Source organism: Vipera berus (assembly GCF_964194415.1).
Source record: "Vipera berus genome assembly, chromosome: 5".
NCBI lineage: Eukaryota > Metazoa > Chordata > Lepidosauria > Squamata > Viperidae > Vipera > Vipera berus.
The window spans coordinates 64,570,394-64,595,808 of NC_138207.1; the positions used below are offsets into that span (position 1 = coordinate 64,570,394).

Genomic DNA, 25,415 nt, shown 5'->3' on the forward strand with positions numbered 1-25,415 from the left:
ACTGCCTTGGCCCTGGCCCAGAGACTCTCCTCCTGCCAGAGACCCTCAGATCTGTCCCACTCCTGCCCAGGCCCCCATAGGCACCCTTGATGCGAACGATGTAGAGCTGGCCACGCCCACCTAGTAGGCCATACGCACTCTAGCCACGCCCACCCAGTAGGCCACGCCCACCCAGGCCACACCCACCCAGCCCCCTGAGGGCAACAGCAATGCTGATGCGGCCCTCAGTGAAATTGAGTTTGACACCCCTGCTCTAGCATTTTGGGGGAAAAGTGATCTAGTAATGTTTTCCTTCTTTCTTAGCAATAATTAAGCAACATGCAAAGTCACCCTTTAGGCATCCAGATTAAAGCCAGTATGCATAAAATTAATTATTCTCATGAGTGCTTAGAGCTCTAGCATATGCTCCATTTTAGGGGAACAGCAGATCTACAAGCACAATGTAATGTATATGTGGCAAGTATGCTACTTCTGTTAGGTAGCTTTTGAATACAGAAGCATTCAAAGGGTTCACAGAACAATAAGTAATTGCTTAGTTAAGGGTAAACCTTCTTTTATAATTTCTGAAGAGAGATAAATATAGCTAGAATGCAACTGCATTTCTGAAACTGTTACAAAGACGACAAGAGCACCTTTTCTATATAAGCCATGTATTTAATAAGTTGTTTAAATCACAGAACCAAAGGGATGGAAGGGAATAAGATTTTTAATTACTGGAGTAATTATTTCCATTCTTGTTAAAAATAGTAATCTCGACAATCTTCTCTCAGACATTTTTATGTACAATGTTTGTTGATAGCTGCAAAGAAAAAAATAATATATTTCCAAAGATTCTGATTGGATTTATAGCTCAGAGAATTTTCAGTTTGTTGTTTCCTCCTTCATGACTTTGAAAGCCTCTTTCTCCCCCATCAAATATATTTAGTGAAAGAAGAAAGTAGTTTCTAAACAAAACACAGCTTTTTCATTTGCTTCATTTTTACTATGAAAAGATTGCTCCAAGATTAAAGGATGCCAAAGTTTCCTGAGCAGCTAGAAATTCTCAGAGTAAGAAAGTAGTCCATGTAAACTAGCAACTTCCGCTTTTAAAAAATAGCATGATTTGGAATTCAAGGAAGATATATGTTTGGGAATCAGCCTTAATGGCCTAAGATGTTGAACTTTATAATGGCTAATATTCTTGAGTTACAATAGGAGCTTAATTTCAGTTGTGTTCTGCCAAAATTCTAGAAAGCTTAAAGCAGTTCATGCTTGCCTTGGGAAAACTTTGCAAAACAATTTACATTATGTTTATTCAAAGATTTCTTATACTGAAATCAACAGAACATGGGAGCAAGTTGCGCTGCTTGTATAAAAGAGCCTTGGTGGAGCAGTGGGCTAATGCCTCCTTAAGTAACACCAGCTGCCTGCAATTAGTGCAGGTTCGCATCCCACCAGGCTCAAGGTTGACTGAACCTTCCATCCTTCCGAGGTAGGTAAAATGAGGACCCAGATTGTTGGGGGCAATTAAGCTGACTTTGTAATAATGCCGCTTGGGGGGTGTATGAAAGCCCTAATAAGCAGGCATATACATAGAATGAAGGCTACTGCTAAGCTTGTAAGCCGCCCTGAGTCTTCGGAGAAGGGCGGGATATAAATGGAATTAAAATAAAAAATAAAAATAGTTACAGATACTGGAATGTCAGGGTTGGAAATATTTAGGAGGAAAATGTAATTTGACTGTATGGCCTAGAAAATGAAGTAGGAGAATAATTTAATTTCTGGCAATCCAATTTTTCCTTCATTGCTAACAGTCTTCCAACAACCAGAATGATGCTTACGTATATGGACAAAACCAGATAGAATGCACAGAAATTAGACTTGTTGCTACAAAGAGATAAAGTGCTCAATTATAACATCAAAGATGTGGGCAGCTGCTCATGCACAAATTCCATGTTAAATTAAAGTTAAGTAAAGCTAACCAGTTTCCATGATATGGAGCACATGCTTGCCATTTCAAGGAGAACATGAAACTACTGTTTCAAAGTCCATTGATTGAGAATCAGTGTAATGAGGTTGTTAAGAAAACAAACTGAAAGATAGAAAAAATGTTGGAAATTTCAGGGGAAGCGGAGAGGAGACACAAGAGCTGATAAAGTAACATAGGAAATAATTTCAGACAGCTAGTTAGAAGCTATAAGGAGGATACATCTGTAAAGACAATTAAGATGGAAGCAAACAGAATAACAAGGAAAGTCTTCTAAAAGATATCTGATCACAAAGAGAAGTGCTAATCTCAAACTGATTTGCTAAAGATGCTAACTGACAAATAGTGATTCCAAGAAGATCAAATGAAGATCTTTACAGTAAAGAATACTGTAATGTATTGGGCTTGCTTGTAACACCATGTGGTAATGGCTGGTAGGCTGTTTAAGCTGGGAGCTAGCTAACGGCTCCCAGCACCTCAGACAACTCGTCTCCAGCGTTGCTATTGGCTGCCCCTAGGCGGCAATAGGTTGCTTCAAACCTATTGGCTGCCACCTAGGGGCCAGGGGTATAAAGTGCTGCAGCTGCAGCCCAGTTCTCTAGTTCAGATCCTGCAAGAAATAAACCATGCTCTTTGCTGAACTCACTCACCTCATCTTCATTCCTGCGCAACGAACCCAGTACACAACAAATACAATAAAGATACTGAAGAAGTAGATAGCTTTTGCCTTTTACTATTAACATTAAAGGAATCAGCAGCCAAGAAATATGCTGCTGACTAGCACTTGGTAGAGTGGTAATGAAGGGTTAGAAAAGATATTCCAATGCTAGGATGTGTCCCTACCTGTAAAAATCAGAATCATGCAGACACTGAACTTTCCCTGAGACACTCCATGGAAGTAAAAGCAGGATTATGAAGAAGAAGAATAGAAATATTGTTGATGCTTTCAACTTTGGTGTTGGAGAAGATTATTGAGAATATCATGGATAATCAAGGGGAAAAAAGTCCGTCAATGTAACAACCCATACAATAGTTTCTATTGGAGGCACAAATCACCAGGCTCAATTGATCATACTTCAAACAATTATGCAAACACCTAACTCTCTGGAGAAATCTATAATGCTGGAGAAGGTGATGACGAGCAATAAAATGGAAGAACTCAATTAGGGGAGGGGATTGGTGCATTGTTGGAAGACCTGAAGGATCAGACTGCGGCATCTATGTGATTGCTGAAAGTCGACACTGACTTGATGGCATATAATCAATCAATCGATGACTACAATCCAGGTAAAGCATGCTCCCTATTGTTTCCTGTTGTCACTATCACAAAGAGACGAAAAAGACAGTCTTAGTACTTTTACCTCCTACATGTCTGCTCTAGCTAAGTTATTTATGAGGACTGATGTAAGGATGGCACAATCTTAAGTAAGCTGCATAGATCTGATTGCGACGGCAGTCAGACTATGTGCAGACTATCAAGTTACCTCAAGATACCTTGCAAGGAAATTCTATTATGCTTCTGGCAACGTGCAGGAAACTGTTGACCTCTTTACATAGATACACGTTTTATGGCCTTCAGCTGGATTTCCAACTAAAAGTGCTAATGGGCTGCCTGCTACAAGAAGCCACAAAGCACCTGGACTTTGATCAGATTTGTCTCCCATGCCCCTGCCTGCCAAGGTGAATATTGAAATCCCTATTATGGTCAAGGGGAGAAGAGATTGTACCTTAATACATTAAACACTGAAAGAAAAGGAAATGACAAGCCTATGCTTAGAATGCTTAAATAAATAAGAGCAGAGGAAAGGGGTGGTGTAAATAAAGATCACCCTCAAAACAAAGAACCAAGCTATTTGACTGCTGTTTTAAAACATTCTGGCTCATTTTTAAGACATTCTCTGCATTTTTAAGATGACAAGCAAGCTCTGCCATGGCTAATCAGCTGTACTCCTTATTTAAAGGCAATAACCCTTAACAACAACAAAAAATTTTTACACTACAGACAGAAGGGAACATCTCAGTCCTGTCCTTTGATCAATATTACAAGCACGGAAGTTGGCCCCAGGCGCCAACTAAAATGAACTGGGAGGCAAAATTGCCAGCTGGGGTTCCTCTACTTGTTCAGTGTGCTGTGTTTTCCAGAGATCAGAATTTAAGCTATCAGTAGCAGTGATTTTGTCTCTCAGGACAAACGTATATGTAAGCTGTAGTATTTAAGTTGCAAGTCCACCTACATTCAGTTGAATATTTACACATAAACTGAAATATCGCAAACAATTAACTTTCTATTTTTTTAAAAAAATACATTTACGTTAAGAGAGAAACTGTTCTAGAGTACTATAAAGCTATAACTTTTAATTATTCTGTAAATTGGATCAATTTAACAGTAAAGGAGTCCTTGCCGAGTTTTACTCCAGTAGTTGTTGCTGACTATAGGGGGTGGTGCTCATCTCCATTTCAAGGCCATTGAGCCAGTACTGCCCAGAGACATTTCTGCAGCCTTGTGGCCAGCATGATGCCACAGAGCACTGTTATCTTCCCACCGAAGTGATACCTATTTATCTACTTGTATTTGCATGCTTTCGAACTGCTAGGTTGGCAGGAGCTGGGGCGAGGATCGGAGCTCACTCCATTGCATGACACTTGAGTCTCTAACCTGGGCTGCTGGCTTTCCAGCTGAAAAGCTCAGCATCTTAACCACTGAACCAACACACTGCCCAATTGAATATAACAGTACATTTTTCATAATTCTTGGCACTAAGAATTATTTAGAACAAATATTTGAAAATATAAATTATGTTTCTAAATAAACATTCTTTAATAAATCAGGTGACTTATGATGATGATAACTTTATTGTCACTTTGAATGTACACCAATCGGCATACATCAAAATGAAATTTCGTTGCATAAAGCTCTCAAAGGGTCACCACCTCCGATATATACTCCTTGTTCGGGGCCCGCTCAAATTTCACATTGTCCATTTTAGTCTCTAGGGCAGGGGTAGGCAACCTCGGCTCTTTTATGACTCGTGGACTTCAACTCCCAGAATTCCTGAGTCAGTATAGCTGACTCAGGAATTCTGGGAGTTGAAGTCCACGAGTCATAAAAGAGCCGAGGTTGCCTACCCCTGCTCTAGGGAGTGAACGATGGCAAACAGGACAGATGGAAATGGGGCTCCATGTGGATTAGCCCTCAAATTTGCTTGTATTCTGACAACCTTGCCTTCTTTCCTTTTTCTGATGCTGACTCTTCCACCTTTTCCTTAAAGAGGCCTTGCTTCTTTTCGCCCCTGGAGCACGCTGCTGCCGCCGCCACCAACTCCTCCAAAATATAATAAGAGTCTTACTTTTATATTTGGTTTCTCCAATTCTTATTCTAAAAGATGCATTTTATAAGATCAGCCCTGTAGCTGTGGGATAGAAAAGTAATTTAATAGAGCAGAAATGTTCCCCTCCCTCTAACTATATACAGGAACCAAGCTTATAAATACATTCTTGGTTCTATTTTCTCATGAGAAGATGCAATCTGAGAAACACTTTGTTCCTTTTGCACAGTGAACACATCTGTCATCCCTGAATGTGTCTTGCATGTCCTACATACTCAACATCCTACCAACAAAACTAGAGGACATTAAGTTAACTGTATGATATCCTGAAATATTGTCAGTGGCATATGATGCATTCATAATGCCATGGCATGGTGCTAATGTTTTGCTTAGTGCCCCTGTGTTTGTCTCCTTGGATATACAGTATGTGAAAAATGAAGTATAATGAGACCCATTCAAAGCAGGCTATAGATGCAAAAAGATTTCTTTGGGATGTTTTCAGCTTATGCAGTGCATTAAAAGTTATCAGAATGATTTATGAAGACACAAGATAAGGTTCAAACAATCAAAAAAAAGTGGATAAGGAAATGGCATTCTGATAGAATAGTTCCTTGAATGTGAGAAAAGTTCCAAGAAAAGATTGGCCAAGCTGAATTGACTGCTCAAGTCTTGTTATTAGATATACAAGGGCACTGTAGACCTTTGGAGATATCATATAGAATGATATCATGCACAATGGCTATCCTACCTCAATTCTTCTGGAAGCCAAGCATAAAGTGACCAATTGGACGTTGAGTTGGGTTGTTATGCATGCATATTTTAGTGATGGGGGGTTGGCATGAGTTGCAAGTATGCATTTGTTTCTGAATCTCTAAATTTGAAAGGAGAACAGATAGCAACGGAGATATCATAAAGACATTGTTTATGGCAGTGGTAGCTGTTTCAGCTCTGCAGTGAAGAATAGATGTTCTTACCAGTGAGAAGATCAGGCCATTCTTCCATTCCTTATAGAAAAAGGATAGTCATGCAACTATGACACTTTCTAAAATTATTTGTCAAGCTATGAAAATCCTTGCTTTAGAACTGCCATGCTGCTTCTAGCTTACCTACCATCTGGGGGAAAGCGGGAGAAGGTTTGGAGTTCACAGGTGGTTGCTATCAATATGAGAGCCAAGATCATGAAGAGATGTTTTGGCGAATAGAGATTTTCTTCTCATAACAAACATTTGAAGACTAATTGGACAATGTGACTTGAACTGTCAGAGGGGAGGGAAGGTTTTACTCTTTTAATTAACTTTTTCCCGCCATATTGCCAGAGCTGGTATTCTTTCTACCATACCAGTATGCTTTGCTTGATAAAGCTTTACATTAGAGATCACAATGTCTCTGGTAAAATTACTTCGTTGGGCTTTGATATTATTTTTTAAAACATGACATTATTCCTAAAACATTTCCTTTATATGTTGCACATTTCCCTATTTCTACAGAGCATTTTTCAATTAGCCTTGAAATGAAAAATATTCTCATACCATTATTTCTATCCAAACCATGTTTACCCACCTGAGCCCTTATTATTGCATTGTTTCAGTACATTATTGTTACAATTAAATGAATGTTAAATATTATAAAATTAGTCAGTGCTAACTAACTTCTGTCCTGTTTCTAAATCAGACTTTTTCCCCCAAACCGGAAAGAAGTGTTCTGGATTGCCTCTTAAATTTCATAGCCAGAGAGTCAACAGGATGTTATGTGTTCCACAAAATGCTAACATTCTGCAAATAGCACTGATCAGGAAAAAATGGAGAACAGCTAGATAAGAACCTTATCCAGTGTCTTGAATAATTTACTGCATGTACCATGACAAACTGTTCAAATTTCACCAGAGTTTACTTTATAAAAGACAACTGACTGCCTCTTGGAGTGACCTGCAGATTACAAATACTGTACAGTTCAGAATAATGTGTTTATCTACTTGACATTTTAATCTTTAAATCTCCTTTTCTTTTAACCTTTACAAAGAAGATTGGTTTTGGAAGATAGTAACCTCATTTGAACATGAGGTGAAATGTAGTACTTAAAGAGTATTCTGTATATTAAACACACTTTACATAAGATTAAAAAACTTCCACATAAATTCTAGTACCATTAGGACAACAGTGACATTCATAGCAAAAAAAAATCATGGCAATTGCAGATTCTTTTTTTTTTATTAAAGAGTTACAAAAACAAAATTTTACAATATATCCCCAAATCCCTCCCACCCCAAACCCGCCCACTTCCCCCCCACTTCTCAGAGCTAAATACAGGATTATAGTTACAATAATCATATTCTAAATAAAAATTATGCATAATATACAATTAACCAAATTCATAATGTGCTTTAACTCCCCTTTAACATAACTACAAACAAAGTACCAATAACAATATCCCACTAAAATCTACTCATAAGCTCAATTGCAGATTCTTAATGTAGGCATTGGGCTCCATGTATTTATTACATTTCTGAAGCCTCAGCATGTTTCTTTCTAGTCTTATACTTCTAGTCTTATAACTTTGGTCACTTAAATTTGATCAGTAAACCAAAATAGATATTTCCCCCTGCTTCTAAATAGCTTTAAAGCTTAGGGGTATCAAGAGAAATTGAACAGTAATATTCACTTTTATTTTCTCACAGGTAATGTGAATCATAAAGAGCTCTACTAAATGGCAGAACTGGGAGAAAAAGGTTAGGAAGGTACAGAATTGAAAAAGAAAAGATGGTTAGGAAGGGCATCACCTCCCTAAAAAAAGACAACATTTTCCACAGAAGATATTGCCACTGAAAATCTGGTAAGGAATGCTATGTGTTTCTCCCATAACCTCACATACTGGAAAAAGAGCTAGTATAGCGTAGTGATTTAGGTAGTCAACTAACAGCAAGGAGACCAGGTTGAAGTTCAACAGAAGCTCACTGGATGACTCTGGGCCAGTCATTTTTTCTTTGCCTAACTTATCTTTAAAGTTGCTTTAAAGCTGGGAAAAATGCCAAGTAGGGCTATGAATGTAGGCTGAATCTAAACAAGAGAGCTAAATATAACAAGCTGATAAAGGGGGAAAACCTGAAACAGTTCTGCTTTACAGAGACTAAAGAAAGGTTCAGAAAGAATAGCTCTTTCCCCCCCCCACCCTTTAAGCATATTGGATTCATATTATTTACAGCATTATGATCAGTGCCAGTAAGCTGAGTTGTGCCTGGAAGCTGACTGATAAAAGATTCATTGGGTGAGTGGTGACATTTGTTCCCTCTGTCTAATAACCTGAATGTTGTTTCCATTCTTACTACTATATAGCTTTTGGAAGTTTTAAAGCAGTCTATTACGATCTAATAGATCACCTAGTATTTAAAATAAGAGATAAGCTCCTTCTTTTCCAAGATAGCATATGAAGCTAGACAGATATAAATGGAGGAGGAGGAGGAGGAGGAAAAATAGTAGTATTCCTGGATATAACAAGAACTTGTCCATCAAGAAATAAAGTTGCACTCAATATTCTTCAAGGAGCGCATAAACCCATCTAATCAAGGCAAGAACACTTATGCAGAATCAGTTGATTCTTAGTCTGAATCATAGATTTGTTAGTAGCCCATAGCCTTGAAACCCTGATATAGGACTGCACAACTTTAGCCAATGTAAGCAGTGACATTTTTAATCTTTTGGTCACAGGGAAGACTAAATTAATATTTAAATGAATTAGGTGGCACCCAAGTTATTACTATTACAAAGATTCTTAACTCAAAACATAACAAGAAGATTAGAGTAATTTCAGATTTATTTTGAGAAACACAGTCATCTTGACCATTCCTAATCTGGAAGACAATCCAACAGAAATTATTGGGTAGTCCTAGGTCGGACCATGCTCAATCATTCTGCTGCCTGAAATTCTTACTTTCTGGTTTTGAAACCATTTCACCTGTTAATTTCGGACCCGGTTTGGGCAAAGCTATAAGATTACCATGTTCATCTCTCTCCCCGCCCCCTGCCACCCTTAGAAATTTCCCACCAACTCAATGTTATTTTTAAAAGCAGGCCTATAGCCACATCTGCAAATATGGTACTTACCTGATGTTGCCTATTTGGGTGCTTTTCTTTCTCCCCTTTGCAAATCAAAATGAAGCATAGCTGGGCTATGTTTTGCGTGGGAAGCCAGTTCCTTCCCACGATATCCTTTATTATGACATGCTCTCTAGCTCCAGCACTAAAGTTTTTTATCTGACACTTTTTGACCGCATGTCGTGCAAGGTATTTCTTGCCATTGGCATTGTTTCCTGGATAGCGCATAGCACTATGGATCTTGTTGTTAAAAGGACAGCTGCCTGAACAGACCTTTCTTTGTTCTCACTTTGGGTGCTGAAAGCTATTTAAAAAGCTGCTGCTGTTCAAACTTTCATCTCTCCTGAAAAATTTCAGACTGTGATGTCCTTTGCTCTGTTAAATCCAAAAGCTGTATGAAAGTGAATATTCAATATGAAAAGCCTCAGCGGCAACATTATTAAGGTATTCTACGGAGTCCTTCGGAACTGGTTATGTTCTCATTTCATCTGATCCTTTTCAGTCAAGTCTCATTGTCGCCAGGCTATCAAGTAGCTGGAAATTTAATCTCTGATTTCAAAGTACTTCAGAACTAAATAAAAAGGCAGTGCTTAATTCAAAGTACTTCGAAATCAGCACTCTGAATGACTGGATTCAAATCATTTAAATTATATTCATAACTGAATTCTGAATTTTTCATGAGGAAGTACAAAAAAGGGAGTGGGTGAAAGTCATTTATACATATATTAGTTTATAAGATGACCCTCATAAAACATTCCAGGATGAGTAATCCCAGATAATAGCAACCTGCAGAATTGTACACATGGTACACATGTCTGGTATGTTCAATGAGTTACATCTACCAAGTCAACCTCTGGCTGAAAAGCTCAACCAAAGCAAAACACCAGAGCCATTGTGTTCTCTAATGTATACTTTATTGAGCAAATACAAACCAGCAGGGTTAAAGAAAAGCTAGCTCTGAGGAAATGGAGGGAAGCAGTTAATTTCAAAAATGAAACTTTGCCTCCCCTCTCTGACAGGTTCAGTAATTATTATGAGAAGAAATTTTAGTTCACCAAAACAACTCTTCAACAGCTCTGGCTCTCACACTGATAAGGACACCTATGGATTCCAAATTCTCCCCTCTGCCCCTCCCGCACTGATGGCAAGTTAGAAACATGTAGCGGTCCTAAAGACCACAGGGTTCGTAGCTTGACACCAAGGGCATGAGTGACAGGATTCTCCCTCTATGTGCTTCTTGGCTGGAAGTTAGAAGTGGAGTCAGTAAAGTTGATCTGGCTTTGAAAAAGGAGGAGAATTTCATTCATTGCCGAGTCAAGATCAGTGATGTATTGTCATCTAGAACCTTCTATCAGGTTTTCTAAAATGTGAAAGAGAGCTATCCTTCAAAGAACTGAGAACTTTTTCAGCCCAATCCACTTCTCGGGGTTGCTGTTGTCAGGAAAATTGGAAGGAGTATTAGGTATGTTAAAACTATTCCACACTCTTTACTTGTGAATATGATTATTTTTCCATAGTATTGGACTTAGCAATAGTTCTTTTCTATCTTGCCAATCAGATACCCAGTTTGTGAACTCATATTTGCATCTTCCTAACCAAACATCCCCTTCATGGATTACTGCCTTGTCGTGGCGAAGGAGCTTGCGTAATTCAATGAAGCTATGAGCTATGCCGTGCAGGGCCACCCAAGACGGAAAGGTCATAGCAGAGAGTTCTGACAAAATGTGATCCACTGGAGAAGGAAATGGCAAACCACTCCAGTATCTTTGCCATGAAAACCCTATGGACAGTACCAAAAGGCAAAACAATATGACGCTGGAAGATGAGCCCCTCAGGTCGGAAGGCATCCAATATGCTACTGGGGAAGAGCAGAGGGCTAGTACTAGTAGTGCCAGAAAGAATGAAGCGACTGGGCCAAAGCCGAAAGGACGCTCAGCTGTGGATATGTCTGGTGGTGAAAGGAAAGTCCGATGCTGATTTTTTCTCCATAGGAACCTGGAATGTAAGATCCATGAATCAAGGAAAGATGGACGTGGTCAAACAAGAGATGACAAGACTAAACATCGACATCTTAGGTATCAGCGAACTAAAATGGACAGGAATGGGTGAATTTAATTCAGATGACCATCAGGTATACTACTGTGGGCAAGAATCCCTCAGAAGAAATGCAGTAGCCTTCATAGTCAACAAAAGAGTAGGAAAAGCAATACTGGGATACAATCCTCAAAATGACAGAATGATCTCAGTTCGAATCCAAGGCAAACCATTCAATATCACAGTAGTCCAAGTCTATGCCCCAACCACCAGTGCTGAAGAGGATGAAATTGACCGGTTCTATGAAGCCCTACAGCACCTTATAGAACTAACACCAAAAAATGATGTCCTTATCATCATGGGGGATTGGAATGCTAAAGTAGGAAGCCAAAAGATAACTGGAATAACAGGCAAGTTTGGCCTTGGAGTACAAAATGAAGCAGGGCACAGGCTGATAGAATTTTGTCAAGAGAATACGATGGTCATAGCAAACACTCTTTTCCAACAAGCCAAGAGACGGCTTTACACATGGACATCACCAGACGGTCAACACAGAAATCAGATTGACTATGTGCTCTGCAGCCAAAGATGGAGAAGCTCTATACAGTCAGTAAAAACAAGACCAGGAGCTGACTGTGGCTCAGACCATGAGCTTCTTATTGCAAAGTTTAGGCTTAAATTAAAGAAAGTAGGGAAAAGTGCTAGGCCAGTCAGGTATGAATTAAATCATAACCCTGTTCAATATACAGTAGAGGTGACAAATAGATTTAAGGAATTAGATCTGATAGACAGAGTGCCTGAAGAACTATGGACAGAGGTTCGTAACATTGTACAACAGGTGGCAACCAAAACCATCCCAAAGAAAAAGAAATACAAGAAAGCAAAATGGCTGTTTGAGGAAGCTTTGCAAATAGCTGAGGAAAGGAGGGAAGCGAAAGGCAAAGGAGAAAAAGAAAGATATGCCCAATTAAATGCAGAATTCCAAAGAATAGCTAGAAGAGATAAGAATGCCTTCTTAAATGAACAATGCAAAGAAATAGAAGAAAACAATAGAATAGGGAGGACCAGAGATCTCTTCAAGAAAATTGGAGAGATGAAAGGAACGTTTCATGCAAAAATGGGCATGATAAAGGACCAAAATGGCAGGGACCTAACAGAGGCAGAAGAGATTAAGAAGAGGTGGCAAAATTACACAGAAGAACTATATAAGAATGAGCTTAACGTCCCTGATAATCACAATGAGGTGGTCACTGACCTCGAGCCAGACATCCTAGAATGTGAAGTGAAGTGGGCCTTAGAAAAGCTGAGCAACAACAAAGCTAGTGGAGGTGACAGTATTCCAGCTGGGCTATTCAAAATCTTAAAAGACGATGCAGTAAAAGTGCTACACTCAATTTGCCAGCAAATTTGGAAAACTCAACAGTGGCCACAGGATTGGAAAAGATCAGTTTACATTCCAATTCCAAAGAAAGGCAGTGCCAAAGAATGTTCAAACTATCGCACCATTGCACTTATTTCTCATGCAAGTAAAGTTATGCTTAAAATTCTACAAGCTAGACTACAGCAGTATGTGGATCGAGAACTACCAGAAGTACAGGCAGGATTTCGAAGAGGCAGAGGAACTAGAGATCAAATTGCCAACATACGCTGGATCATGGGGAAAGCTAGTGAGTTCCAGAAAAACATCTACTTCTGCTTCATTGACTATGCTAAAGCCTTTGATTGTGTGGATCATAACAAACTGTGGCAAGTCCTTAAAGAGATGGGCATACCAGACCATCTTATTTGTCTCTTGAGAAACCTATATGCGGGCCAAGAAGCAACAGTGAGAACTGGACACGGAACCACTGATTGGTTCCAAATTGGGAAAGGAGTCCGGCAAGGCTGTATACTGTCGCCTTGCCTATTTAACTTATATGCAGAGCACATCATGAGAAAGGCAGGGCTAGATGAATCAAAAGTTGGAATTAAGATTGCCGGAAGAAACATCAACAACCTAAGATATGCAGATGATAACACTCTAATGGCAGAAAGTGAAGAGGAACTAAAGAGCCTCTTGTTGCGAGTGAAGAACGAGAGTGCAAAACTTGGGTTGAAACTAAACATTAAGAAAGCCAAGATCATGGCATCCGGCCCTCTCAATTCCTGGCAAATAGATGGGGAAGAAATGGAAGTAGTGACAGATTTTATTTTCCTGGGCTCCAAGATCACTGCAGATGGGGACTGTAGCTAAGAAATTAAAAGACGCTTGCTCCTTGGGAGGAAAGCCATGACAAATCTAGACAGCACACTAAAAAGCAGAGACATCACCCTGTCAACAAAAGTGCGTATAGTCAAGGCTATGGTCTTCCCAGTTGCAATGTATGGCAGTGAAAGCTGAACCATAAGAAAGGCTGAGCGCCAAAGAATTGAAGCCTTTGAACTATGGTGCTGGAGAAGACTCCTGCAAGTCCCTTGGACTGCAAGGCGATCAAACCGGTCAGTCCTAGTGGAGATCAACCCTGACTGCTCTTTAGAAGGCCAGATCCTGAAGCTAAAACTCAAATACTTTGGCCACCTAATGAGAAGGAAGGACTCACTGGAGAAGAGCCTAATGCTGGGAAAGATTGAGGGCAATAGAAGAAGGGGACGACAGAGAATGAGGTGGCTGGATGGAGTCACTGAAGCAGTAGGCGTGAGCTTAAATGGACTCCAGAAGATGGTAGAGGACAGGAAGGCCTGGAGGAACATTGTCCATAGGGTCGCGATGGGTCGGACACGACTTCGCAACTAACAACAACAACAACAACAACCAAACATAAGGGGATGCGGTGGCTCAGTGGGTTAGGACGCTGAGCTTGTCGATCAGAAGGTCGGAAGTTTGGCGGGTCGAATCCCGAGTGCCGCATAACAGAGTGAGCGCCTGTTACTTGTCCCAGTTTCTGCAAACATAGCAGTTCGAAAGCACGTAAAAATGCAAGTAGAAAAATAGGGACCACTACGGTGGGAAGGTAACAGCGTTCCGTGTGCCTTTGGCATCTAGTCTTGCCAGCCACATGACCACGAAGACGTCCTCGGACAAGCGCTGGCTCTTCGACTTTGAAACGGAGATGAGCACCGGCCCCTAGAGTCGGAAATGACTAGGACGCATGTGCAGGGGAACCTTTACCTTTACCTTTATTTAACCAAACATAATCACTTTTTCTGCCATGTACTCATGATATCATTTTCATCTCATCCCCAGGCCATAGCTGAGCAAGCCTAAAAGTCATCTTTAACAATTCCATTTTTAAAGAGTTTCCCCTCTTCTCTCATCATATTTTTTGTCATGGATACAATTTAGCCTCCTTCACTGATTAGATGGTTATTGTTTCAATCAGAAATTGAGATTTGCCTGAATATTACTGGCAGGTTTAGGCTGCTACGGGTATTCCCCCTTCTGTCCTATTACTGGGAAATGCTCTCTATGGCCATTTTGGCTGAGGTTGAGATACTTGGTTTTTGAAGACGCATCTACCCAATGCAATGCTTCCAAAAGTGCTTGTTAGAGTCTTAAATAAACTTCTTGTAAACAAAGTATGGTGCTTTTTTGAGAACTAGATTAACACTTTTTTCTGATGGCACTAATTCTGAAATGGACAAAAAGTCAACTTAAACTAGGAAAGATATCCAAGTTCTGCCATCTGTGTTGTGGTTCTGTCAACAATGAATGCTTTAATTTACCTAGTCTCTACTAACATGAGGTTTTGTGCGGCCAAACTTTTTACTGTCCAGAGAGACCTTGGAATCAACAGGCTTGCTTATCATGTTGGCTGTGAACTCCAAAGGCAAATTTCATCCACTGCATCCAACTCCATTAAATGGGATAGAGAGACAGGAAGATATTAAAGATTTCATTTTAAATTAATCCTATTACTTTGTTATCTTTTTGTGACTCTTTGAAGCATTGAGCAACAACTGTTGAGCAGGATACTAGATTGCTTTAGTTGCTAATATGATGCCATAAATCACTTATTATGCTTCACAATTTTATTATGAAATTACAGTTTCTGACTTCAACCATTTTTCAACAACAAGAATTGAGGGATGTATGGAAATGATACGATGGTATTAATTGATGAATATGATAATAATATGAACTTGATCCCAAAAACATTTATACATTTATACAAGAGCAAGTTCCATTGATCCCAGAGTTTTAAAACATGCATACTGAAATTTGTAGCCTGAAATCTTTCATTTTCTGGCATTAGGTTCATTGGGATAGTTATCACTTTCAGAAAAAAAATTGTGAGAAAAATCTGGAAGGGCAGTTTTAGGACAAATAACTAGGGAGAAACACAGAGGAAAACACTGGCATATTACTACTTCTGCCTGGCTGAGTTCTAAATTTCCCAGGAACTGGAGGGTGAATGCTATCATAAAACAATTGTATTGTTAGTAATTGTAGCTGTTAGGTAGATAATTAACATAAATGAGCTCCAATCACTCTCTTTTAATGTCTAAGGAATTGATTTTTCTGGTGCACAATGCATTTTGATATGCTGTTGATGATATGCAGTTATGTGTTTATGAACTCTCAAAAGAAAAGGAACCATGGGTACAAGATGCCAGTATTTCATATGTGTTAATTCTTAATATGCTTTATAATGAGATTAATATTTACAGCTATGAAAGATGTTCCATTGTAGGCTGCACAGTGCTTTTGAATTTATCTTCAGAGGGTTGCACAGATCCAATAAAGCATTCAGTAGCAATAAAATAGATTACAATGAATTCATGAACCTAGTTTCCCTTGAGAGACGATATACTGTTTTCTTTTTCTTATGGGTTCTGCTTTTTAAGTATGCATCAAATGTGAATTTTTAGCTCCCTGTACCCAAGGATCCAAAATGGACTTTAAAAAAAACACCTGTAGAAGAATTGATGTGCTGAGTTTCTTTGTACCCTTATAGTTTTGTTAACCCCTTCATGGATTACTGCCTTGTCGTGGCGAAGGGGCTTGCATAATTCAATGAAGCTATGAGCTATGCCGTGCAGGGCCACCCAAGACGGACAGGTCATAGCAGAGAGTTCTGACAAAACGTGATCCACTGGAGAAGGAAATGGCAACCCACTCCAGTATCTTGCCATGAAAACCCTATGGACAGTACCAAAAGGCAAAACGATATGACGCTGGAAGATGAGCCCCTCAGGTCGGAAGGCGTCCAATATGCTACTGGGGAAGAGCAGAGGGCTAGTACTAGTAGCGCCAGAAAGAATGAAGCGACTGGGCCAAAGCCGAAAGGACGCTCAGCTGTGGATATGTCTGGTGGTGAAAGGAAAGTCCGATGCTGTAAAGATTCTTTCTCCATAGGAACCTGGAATGTAAGATCCATGAATCAAGGAAAGCTGGACGTGGTCAAACAAGAGATGACAAGACTAAACATCGACATCTTAGGTATCAGCGAACTAAAATGGACAGGAATGGGTGAATTTAATTCAGATGACCATCAGGTATACTACTGCGGGCAAGAATCCCTCAGAAGAAATGGAGTAGCCTTCATAGTCAATAAAAAAGTAGGAAAAGCAATACTGGGATACAACCCTCAAAATGACAGAATGATCTCAGTTCGAATCCAAGGCAAACCATTCAATATCACAGTAGTCCAGGTCTATGCCCCAACCACCAGTGCTGAAGAGGATGAAATTGACCGGTTCTATGAAGCCTTAAGGGACACGGTGGCTCAGTGGGTTAGGACGCTGAGCTTGTCGATCAGAAGGTCGGCAGTTTGGCGGGTCGAATCCCGAGTGCCGCGTAACAGAGTGAGCGCCTGTTACTCGTCCCAGCTTCTGCCCACCTAGCAGTTCGAAAGCACGTAAAAATGCAAGTAGAAAAATAGGGACCACTATGGTGGGAAGGTAACAGCGTTCCGTGCGCCTTTGGCGTCTAGTCATGCTGGCCACATGACCACGGAGACGTCCTCGGACAAATGCTGGCTCTTCGGCTATGAAACGGAGATGAGCACCGGCCCCTAGAGTCGGAAACGACTAGCACGCATGTGCGGGGGAACCTTTACCTTTACCTTACTATGAAGCCTTACAGCACCTTATAGAACTAACACCCAAAAATGATGTCCTTATCATCATGGGAGATTGGAATGCTAAAGTAGGAAGCCAAAAGATAACTGGAATAACAGGCAAGTTTGGCCTTGGAGTACAAAATGAAGCAGGGCACAGGCTGATAGAATTTTGTCAAGAGAATACGATGGTCATAGCAAACACTCTTTTCCAACAAGCCAAGAGACGGCTTTACACATGGACATCACCAGACGGTCAACACAGAAATCAGATTGACTATATGCTCTGCAGCCAAAGATGGAGAAGCTCTATACAGTCAGTAAAAACAAGACCAGGAGCTGACTGTGGCTCAGACCATGAGCTTCTTGTTGCAAAGTTTAGGCTTAAATTAAAGAAAGTAGGGAAAAGCGCTAGGCCAGTCAGGTATGAATTAAATCATATCCCTGTTGAATATACAGTAGAGGTGACAAATAGATTTAAGGAATTAGATCTGATAGACAGAGTGCCTGAAGAACTATGGACAGAGGTTCGCAACATTGTACAAGAGGTAGCAACCAAAACCATCCCAAAGAAAAAGAAATGCAAGAAAGCAAAATGGCTGTCTGAGGAAGCTTTGCAAATAGCTGAGGAAAGGAGGGAAGCGAAAGGCAAGGGAGAAAAAGAAAGATATGCCCAATTAAATGCAGAATTCCAAAGAATAGCTAGAAGAGATAAGAATGCCTTCTTAAATGAACAATGCAAAGAAATAGAAAAAAACAATAGAATAGGGAGGACCAGAGAGCTTTTCAAGAAAATTGGAGAGATGAAGGGAACGTTCCATGCAAAAATGGGCATGATAAAGGACCAAAATGGCAGGGACCTAACAGAGGCAGAAGAGATTAAGAAGAGGTGGCAAAATTACACAGAAGAACTATACAAGAATGAGCTTAATGTCCCTGATAATCACAATGAGGTGGTCACTGACCTCGAGCCAGACATCCTAGAATGTGAAGTGAAGTGGGCCTTAGAAAAGCTGAGCAACAACAAAGCTAGTGGAGGTGACAGTATTCCAGCTGAGCTATTCAAAATCTTAAAAGACGATGCAGTAAAAGTGCTACACTCAATTTGCCAGCAAATTTGGAAAACTCAACAGTGGCCACAGGATTGGAAAAGATCAGTTTACATTCTAATTCCAAAGAAAGGCAGTGCCAAAGAATGTTCAAACTATCGCACCATTGCACTCATTTCTCATGCTAGTAAAGTTATGCTTAAAATTCTACAAGCTAGACTACAGCAGTATGTGGATCGAGAACTACCAGAAGTACAGGCAGGATTTCGAAGAGGCAGAGGAACTAGAGATCAAATTGCTAACATACGCTGGATCATGGAGAAAGCTAGAGAGTTCCAGAAAAACATCTACTTCTGCTTCATTGACTATGCTAAAGCCTTTGATTGTGTGGATCATAACAAACTCTGGCAAGTTCTTAAAGAGATGGGCATACCAGACCATCTTATTTGTCTCTTGAGAAACCTATATGTAGGCCAAGAAGCAACAGTGAGAACTGGACACGGAACCACTGATTGGTTCAAAATTGGGAAAGGAGTCCGGCAAGGCTGCATACTGTCGCCTTGCCTATTTAACTTATATGCAGAGCACATCATGAGAAAGGCAGGGCTAGATGAATCAAAAGTTGGAATTAAGATTGCCGGAAGAATCATCAACAACCTAAGATATGCAGATGATACCACTCTAATGGCAGAAAGTGAAGAGGAACTAAAGAGCCTCTTGTTGCGAGTGAAGAAGGAGAGTGCAAAATGTGGGTTGAAACTAAACATTAAGAAAACCAAGATCATGGCATCTGGCCCTCTCAATTCCTGGCAAATAGATGGGGAAGAAATGGAGGTAGTGACAGATTTTATTTTCCTGGGCTCCAAGATCACTGCAGATGGGGACTGTAGCCAAGAAATTAAAAGACGCTTGCTCCTGGGGAGGAAAGCCATGGCAAATCTAGACAGCACACTAAAAAGCAGAGACATCACCCTGTCAACAAAAGTACGTATAGTCAAGGCTATGGTCTTCCCAGTTGCAATGTATGGCAGTGAAAGCTGGACCATAAGAAAGGCTGAGCGCCAAAGAATTGAAGCCTTTGAACTATGGTGCTGGAGAAGACTCCTGCGAGTCCCTTGGACTGCAAGGCGATCAAACCGGTCAGTCCTAGAGGAGATCAACCCTGACTGCTCTTTAGAAGGCCAGATCCTGAAGCTAAAACTCAAATACTTTGGCCATCTAATGAGAAGGAAGGACTCACTGGAGAAGAGCCTAATGCTGGGAAAGATTGAGGGCAATAGAAGAAGGGGACGACAGAGAATGAGGTGGCTGGATGGAGTCACTGAAGCAGTAGGCGTGAGCTTAAATGGACTCCAGAAGATGGTAGAGGACAGGAAGGCCTGGAGGAACATTGTCCATAGGGTCGCGATGGGTCGGACACGACTTCGTAACTAACAACAACAACAACAGTTTTGTTAAGCCAAAGAAGAACTTGGGGATTGAGAGCTCCTTGTAGATTTAAAACAATCACAATGTAGATTTCCAAGATTAACACTTCCTCCATCTCTCTTTCTTTCTATGCCTCTCTCTATTGGAATAATGATTCAGGGAATGGATCATTGATGCCCATTTCAATTACTGTTTTTGGTTTTAGAAGCTTGATTAGAACTCAGTTTAAATCAGGGTAGGGTTGACTTTAAGCCTGTAAGGATCTACTGTTTTTTAATTGGGATCCTGAGATTAATTAATTACAGCCAGATGTAAAATTAAGGCTGAGGTAGACAGGTATACAATAAGAAACAATCTCCTCAATTCAGCAATTTGCAAGCATTACAAAAAGCAAATTCTGATTTTCTAGACAATTGGCAGCCAAGATAAAAACAGAGAAGCAAATTAAAAACAATCATCAATATAAGAACAGTAGAAATCTTTTAAGAAAACTAATTCATGGGCTCTATCAGACACTCTAGCCTTCAGTTCTAGGAACACAATCATATCTTCAGGGCACTGCAAAAGGCCAACAAGATCAGGGCCAATCTGATCTCTGGAGGAGGATGTCCACAAGAAAGGCACTGTAACAAAAAAGATTGTCTTCCTAACTCCCACTAGATGGCACTCTTTAATGGATAAGACTGATACCATACCTTCCCTTCCAGATAATGGGATGGGATGGATAGACATGATCATGAAGAAGCAATCCTGCCAATAACCATAATTGCTTGTGCTGTTGCTTTTTATCCCAACTGCAGCTTTCAGATGCTCTTCAAGGGTAGCCCTGTAATGGTATCTGAGAATGACCTTGGGAGATAGGGAAAAGAGACAAGAGTCAAGGGATCAGACAGCTAAAAGGCAACTGGGCAATGCAAACAGCTCAGAAGGGACCCTTCCTACTTTTTTGGACTGTAAGGGGGATGGGAAGAAATGTATTTTCAGATAAATATAAACCTCACGGGTTTCAGCACAAGAAGCATTTTATAGGAAAGTAACAGTAGATAAAGACAAATGGTTAAATTTATCAAGAGCTATTAGAACATGAAAAGTATAAAATGAAAGCAAGAAAGCAACTGGCTTCAAAGGGATTTAGTTTTCAATCATTTTCATATGCACAGTTAAGTGAAAGATTCAAAGTAGCTTGAGCAGCAGGCAGAATCTGAACCATATATAAATTGTGAACATGTAATTGTGAAGATGTATAAACTTTTATTGAACTGTGAAACGGAAAAAGTAAAAGTGAAACTGTATGACAAAATGAGCTAAGAATGTTGATAGTACATATTGATGGAACAGTGGAAAAATATGTGGTTAAAAGGACTGAAATTTACATTGCTATAACTTAAAAGTTATATAAAATGATACACCATTGACACTTGACGCCAGAAAATGTGTCTAGAATGTATAAAGATATTTCCAATTTATGCTGGAAATGTGGACAATACTGTATATAAATGTCATTTTATCATGCCTGCTGGTTGTGAAAAAAGCCAGAAATTTGGGGGTTTCAATACTTATAAAGGATTTTAAAGATCAACATTCAACTGAAATTAGAACTTTTCTTGGAAATGGAAAGACTGAAATACTCACATCACAGGATTCGTTGGTGAAGATGACAGAAATAGCAGAGATGGCAAAATTAATGTGTTTGATTACAGGAAGATCAATAAATACATTTATTAGTACTCTAGAACACCCTTATGGACTTTTTGCTGGAAAAAAAATAGAAAAATGAATTTGTGATTTATGGGTCTGAAGATTAGAAAAAGTAGCTTATGAAAGAATGAAAATATGATGTGACCTTAGAGAGTAAGATATAAATCTATCTGTAATTGCTGTTATGAAGATCAGAAGCTGCTTTTCTTTTCTATTTTCTTTTCTATATTTTTCACTTTATTATGACTTTTCCTTATTCTTCAGTTCAACATTTGTACTGCTTTTAATTCTGTTGAAAAACTTCAACAAAAATGTTTTGTGTTGTGTTTTTTTTAAAAATGACCCTACAGCAAATAAGTGTCTACAAGGCCAGCTCAAATAGCTGTCCAATATTGCGTTTTCTCAATATTTTTAACAGCTCTGTCAAGGTTTTCTGACTAGTATCCTATTGTTGTGATAACATGTAACTTGTTTAACAGAATAAATCCAGCTTTTTAATGATTAGGTCTGTCACTAGTAAAAACACCTATTATCCAGAATATAATCTTGGATGAAAATATTGATCAGGCATGTAACACAGCTGGATGGCAAATGAAAGAACGCTTTGGATGAATTGGCTTGAACAGAGAGTGGGCTTTTTTTAAAAAAAAACTTATTTGGTGGGTCTATAGGCAGTAAAGAGGGTTTAATTTCCTGCTCCACTGTGAATGGACAGAACAGGCCAGCAATGCTTTTCAAGTAGTGTACAATATCTCCCCCCATAAAGATATTTGAGAAATGCAACAGTCAAAGACCGGATGCAGCATTCATTATTCTGACAAATAACAAATTCAGTTAGATTCACTTCACTTCAGTTAGATTGGGGCAGGTCAGAGGTAGTAACGTTGGCAATTGTTTGTGGGTTCATATGGATTCTTTTCAGATGGCAGTTTCAGTGAGGGCTATATACATTTATGTAACCATGGCTAGTGTGCCAACTGCAGCTTTTCTCTCAGTTAGATGTTGTTATTTCTAAACATGGTTTTAATGGGAATTGAAGACAAGAGGTTAAGCCTATGTCCAAACAGTGCTTGATTAGCTCATTAGTCTAGCCATACGTTAGTAATGGGCTGTCTGTCTCATTTGTTTTTATCTGTTTTTGTTTTTCTAGTTTTGTACACCTCTCAGAATCCATCCATGGTACTTCATTGAGTGATTAGTACATTCAAATAAATAAAATAAATAAATCTGTCAACATTCACCCCAACCTCCTTCCCATTCTACATTAAGATGATAGATGGATGTTTTCCTAGCAACTGGAAACTGATATTTGGTGAGAACAGAGGGGGAAAAACTGGAACAATGCTTCCCTTAAAATGTTGTGAACATACATTTAGATACATAACATTAAGGGTAGTAAGCAGTGGGATACAATAACATTAATTTATTTCACACAAGACAAGTAATGATTAAGGATACCTTTTTCAAGTATACAAGTGATTTGTAAGATGTGGCTTCGGTTATCTACGCTATTATTTCAAAAGCAGTCCTACTGATTTTAAGAGGATTACTTCAGGATATAATATCTGAGAAGTATGTTGTAAGGGCTTGTTCATATGCTTCCACTTGTGGTAATAAGAAAATATCTCTGGAGCTCTGGGATCACTCCCTGATCTTCTTTGCAAAGCTGGAATCAGTGAAATCTCTCATCCGTAAAAAGTTTGTTGCAACAGAAATGATATATTACTGGTTTGTGAAACAGAATTACACTAAGTAATTTAACAAGTGTTAAACCTATGTAGATAGTGTGAAACGTTTCATATATACCTGTATAAATATTTAACATATATACCTGTATAATTATTTCAGATTTATAGAAGTTCCTCATAGGCTTTATACCAGGAGTGTCAAACTCGCTGCGTCACGTGATGTGTCGTGACATATCGTGACTTTTCCCCCTTGCCGGAGCTGGGGCAGGCCGGCAATTTGACAATATAAGGGAAAATACATGGAAGAGTAGGCCACCTAGCATAATTTCTTGAATAAGTACTATGCTGTACAAAAATGAATCATGATTCCCATAGTGGCTTCTGCAAATATTTTTTTCTATTCTATTCTATTCTATTCTATTCTATTCTATTCTATTCTATTCTATTCTATTCTATTCTATTCTATTCTATTCTATTCTATTCCATCCCATTCCATTCCATCCCATTCCTACTCTATTATTTTCTTTCAATTTAAGTAAAATTAAATAGGAAGCTAGTATGTTATCAAAGAAAACATAAATCTCAAGTATAAACTTTATTTCAAAGGGTGTTTCTCGGTCTCACATATACTCCAGGAGCACTCTTAAAAAATAACTTGACAGTAGTCAGCAGCTCAGTGCTCTCTGGAGAGTGTGCCCATACTATATGCCCAGAAAGAAACTGCACAAAGGTAAACTGAAATGATAGAAAACATCCTGAGAGATTAGAAAGGATAGTGAGAAACAATTTACCTTGTAACAAATGGCTGTTATATGAAGTGTAATGCCTAGAATATAAGCTATATGTTGCAAAAATGCCCATGATATGCTTTCAAAATTCTAAAAGTGTTCACCAGCTTTAAAATGTTGATTTGAAATTTTAAGCTAAAGTAAATTTTCTTAAACCATGACTTTCAGGTGTTTTGGAACAGTTGCCCCAGAAATACCAAATACCATAGCCAGTAAGCAATATAGCCAATTAGCCTGATAATGGAGGGCTAATAACCTACCACAACTAGAGAGCTCTAGTTGACTAAACAAAATACTGTATGAGTATTGAAGAGATGTGTAATCTTCCAGTTAATCAGAGGAACTAGCAATAAGCGCAACATTCACATCTTCATAACATGCATATTTCCTGAAGAAAGGTATAAATTGGAGAAAAAAGTGTGCAAGGGAGCTACTGCTGAATTAAAAAAACAGCTACTGTTGAATTTATTTGTTACTGTAAGTTCTCCACGATCCAAGATTGTGAGCCCACTTGAGCAGTAGCTTGAGGCACTTCCTCATAGGACACGGACCAGAGCAAGTAAAATGTTTAATATTTCTCAAAAAAATAATAATATTCCATAAGATATATTATGAAATCTCCCAAAGTGGCCATAGCTTATATACTTAGAATCCAGAATGCTTTATACAGTCTTTGTTGCAAACTCTTTCTGCTTACTGTTTCTTGTGTTGCACTTTAGGAGCATCTTAGAAGACTGACCACCCAGGAAATCTACACATACCACTATCTTGGAAAAGCAACTGAAAATGAGATCATACAGTAATTAATAATAAAAGTCAAACAAAAGATTACAGTGCATCTGAAGCCAGCAAGTGTTATTAGTGTTATTCTGGACTGCCTGCCTGACATTATCATAGGAAACACATTACTTTAATGGTGCATTTATAACCTAGCCCATTTATAACCTGTAAAAGAATCTAGTGAAAATGAAACTGCAATGGTGACCAGGTTTTAGACACTGTTTTCTATTTTTTTTAATGGTTAAGAGCAGAAGAGGGCTTATCTCACGTCCTACTTTTCACTCTACTGTATTCTGCTGCTATTTTGTACATGAAGAGATTAAAGCCGGGAAGTGTGATAGTTGCAAACTAAACTGGAAATTATCTACAGTAATTTTCCAACAGTAATGGAGCTGCTGAATTGTTTAATATAATCAAAGCATCCATGTTTGCTCCTCACTGACCTATCAGTGGTATATTTATTGCAAAGAAAGTCTTCCATCATAGATGGAAAATAATGGAGCAGCAATAGTCTGCATATTTATTCTCAGGA

At 39.1% G+C, this 25,415-nt stretch overlaps 2 protein-coding genes across 2 annotated transcripts in view; both read right to left on the bottom strand.

Moving 5' to 3' along the window:
• LOC308669307 (uncharacterized protein) overlaps nucleotides 1-9,608 on the bottom strand; it is a gene marked incomplete at its 5' end in the record, with an annotated part of 32,905 nt that extends 23,297 nt beyond the window's left edge. The window contains one exon of the mRNA XM_081329943.1: nucleotides 9,390-9,608. Coding sequence (XP_081186069.1) covers nucleotides 9,390-9,608 — 219 coding nt within the window. The remainder of the gene's footprint in view (nucleotides 1-9,389) is intronic.
• Nucleotides 1-23,494, bottom strand: part of LOC308668568 ((E2-independent) E3 ubiquitin-conjugating enzyme FATS) — a gene marked incomplete at its 5' end in the record, with an annotated part of 195,044 nt that extends 171,550 nt beyond the window's left edge. The window contains 2 exons of the mRNA XM_081328573.1: nucleotides 20,625-20,778; nucleotides 23,459-23,494. Of these exons, the coding sequence (XP_081184699.1) occupies nucleotides 20,625-20,778; nucleotides 23,459-23,494 (190 nt within the window). The remainder of the gene's footprint in view (nucleotides 1-20,624; nucleotides 20,779-23,458) is intronic.
• Between the last annotated feature and the right edge of the window lie 1,921 nt (nucleotides 23,495-25,415).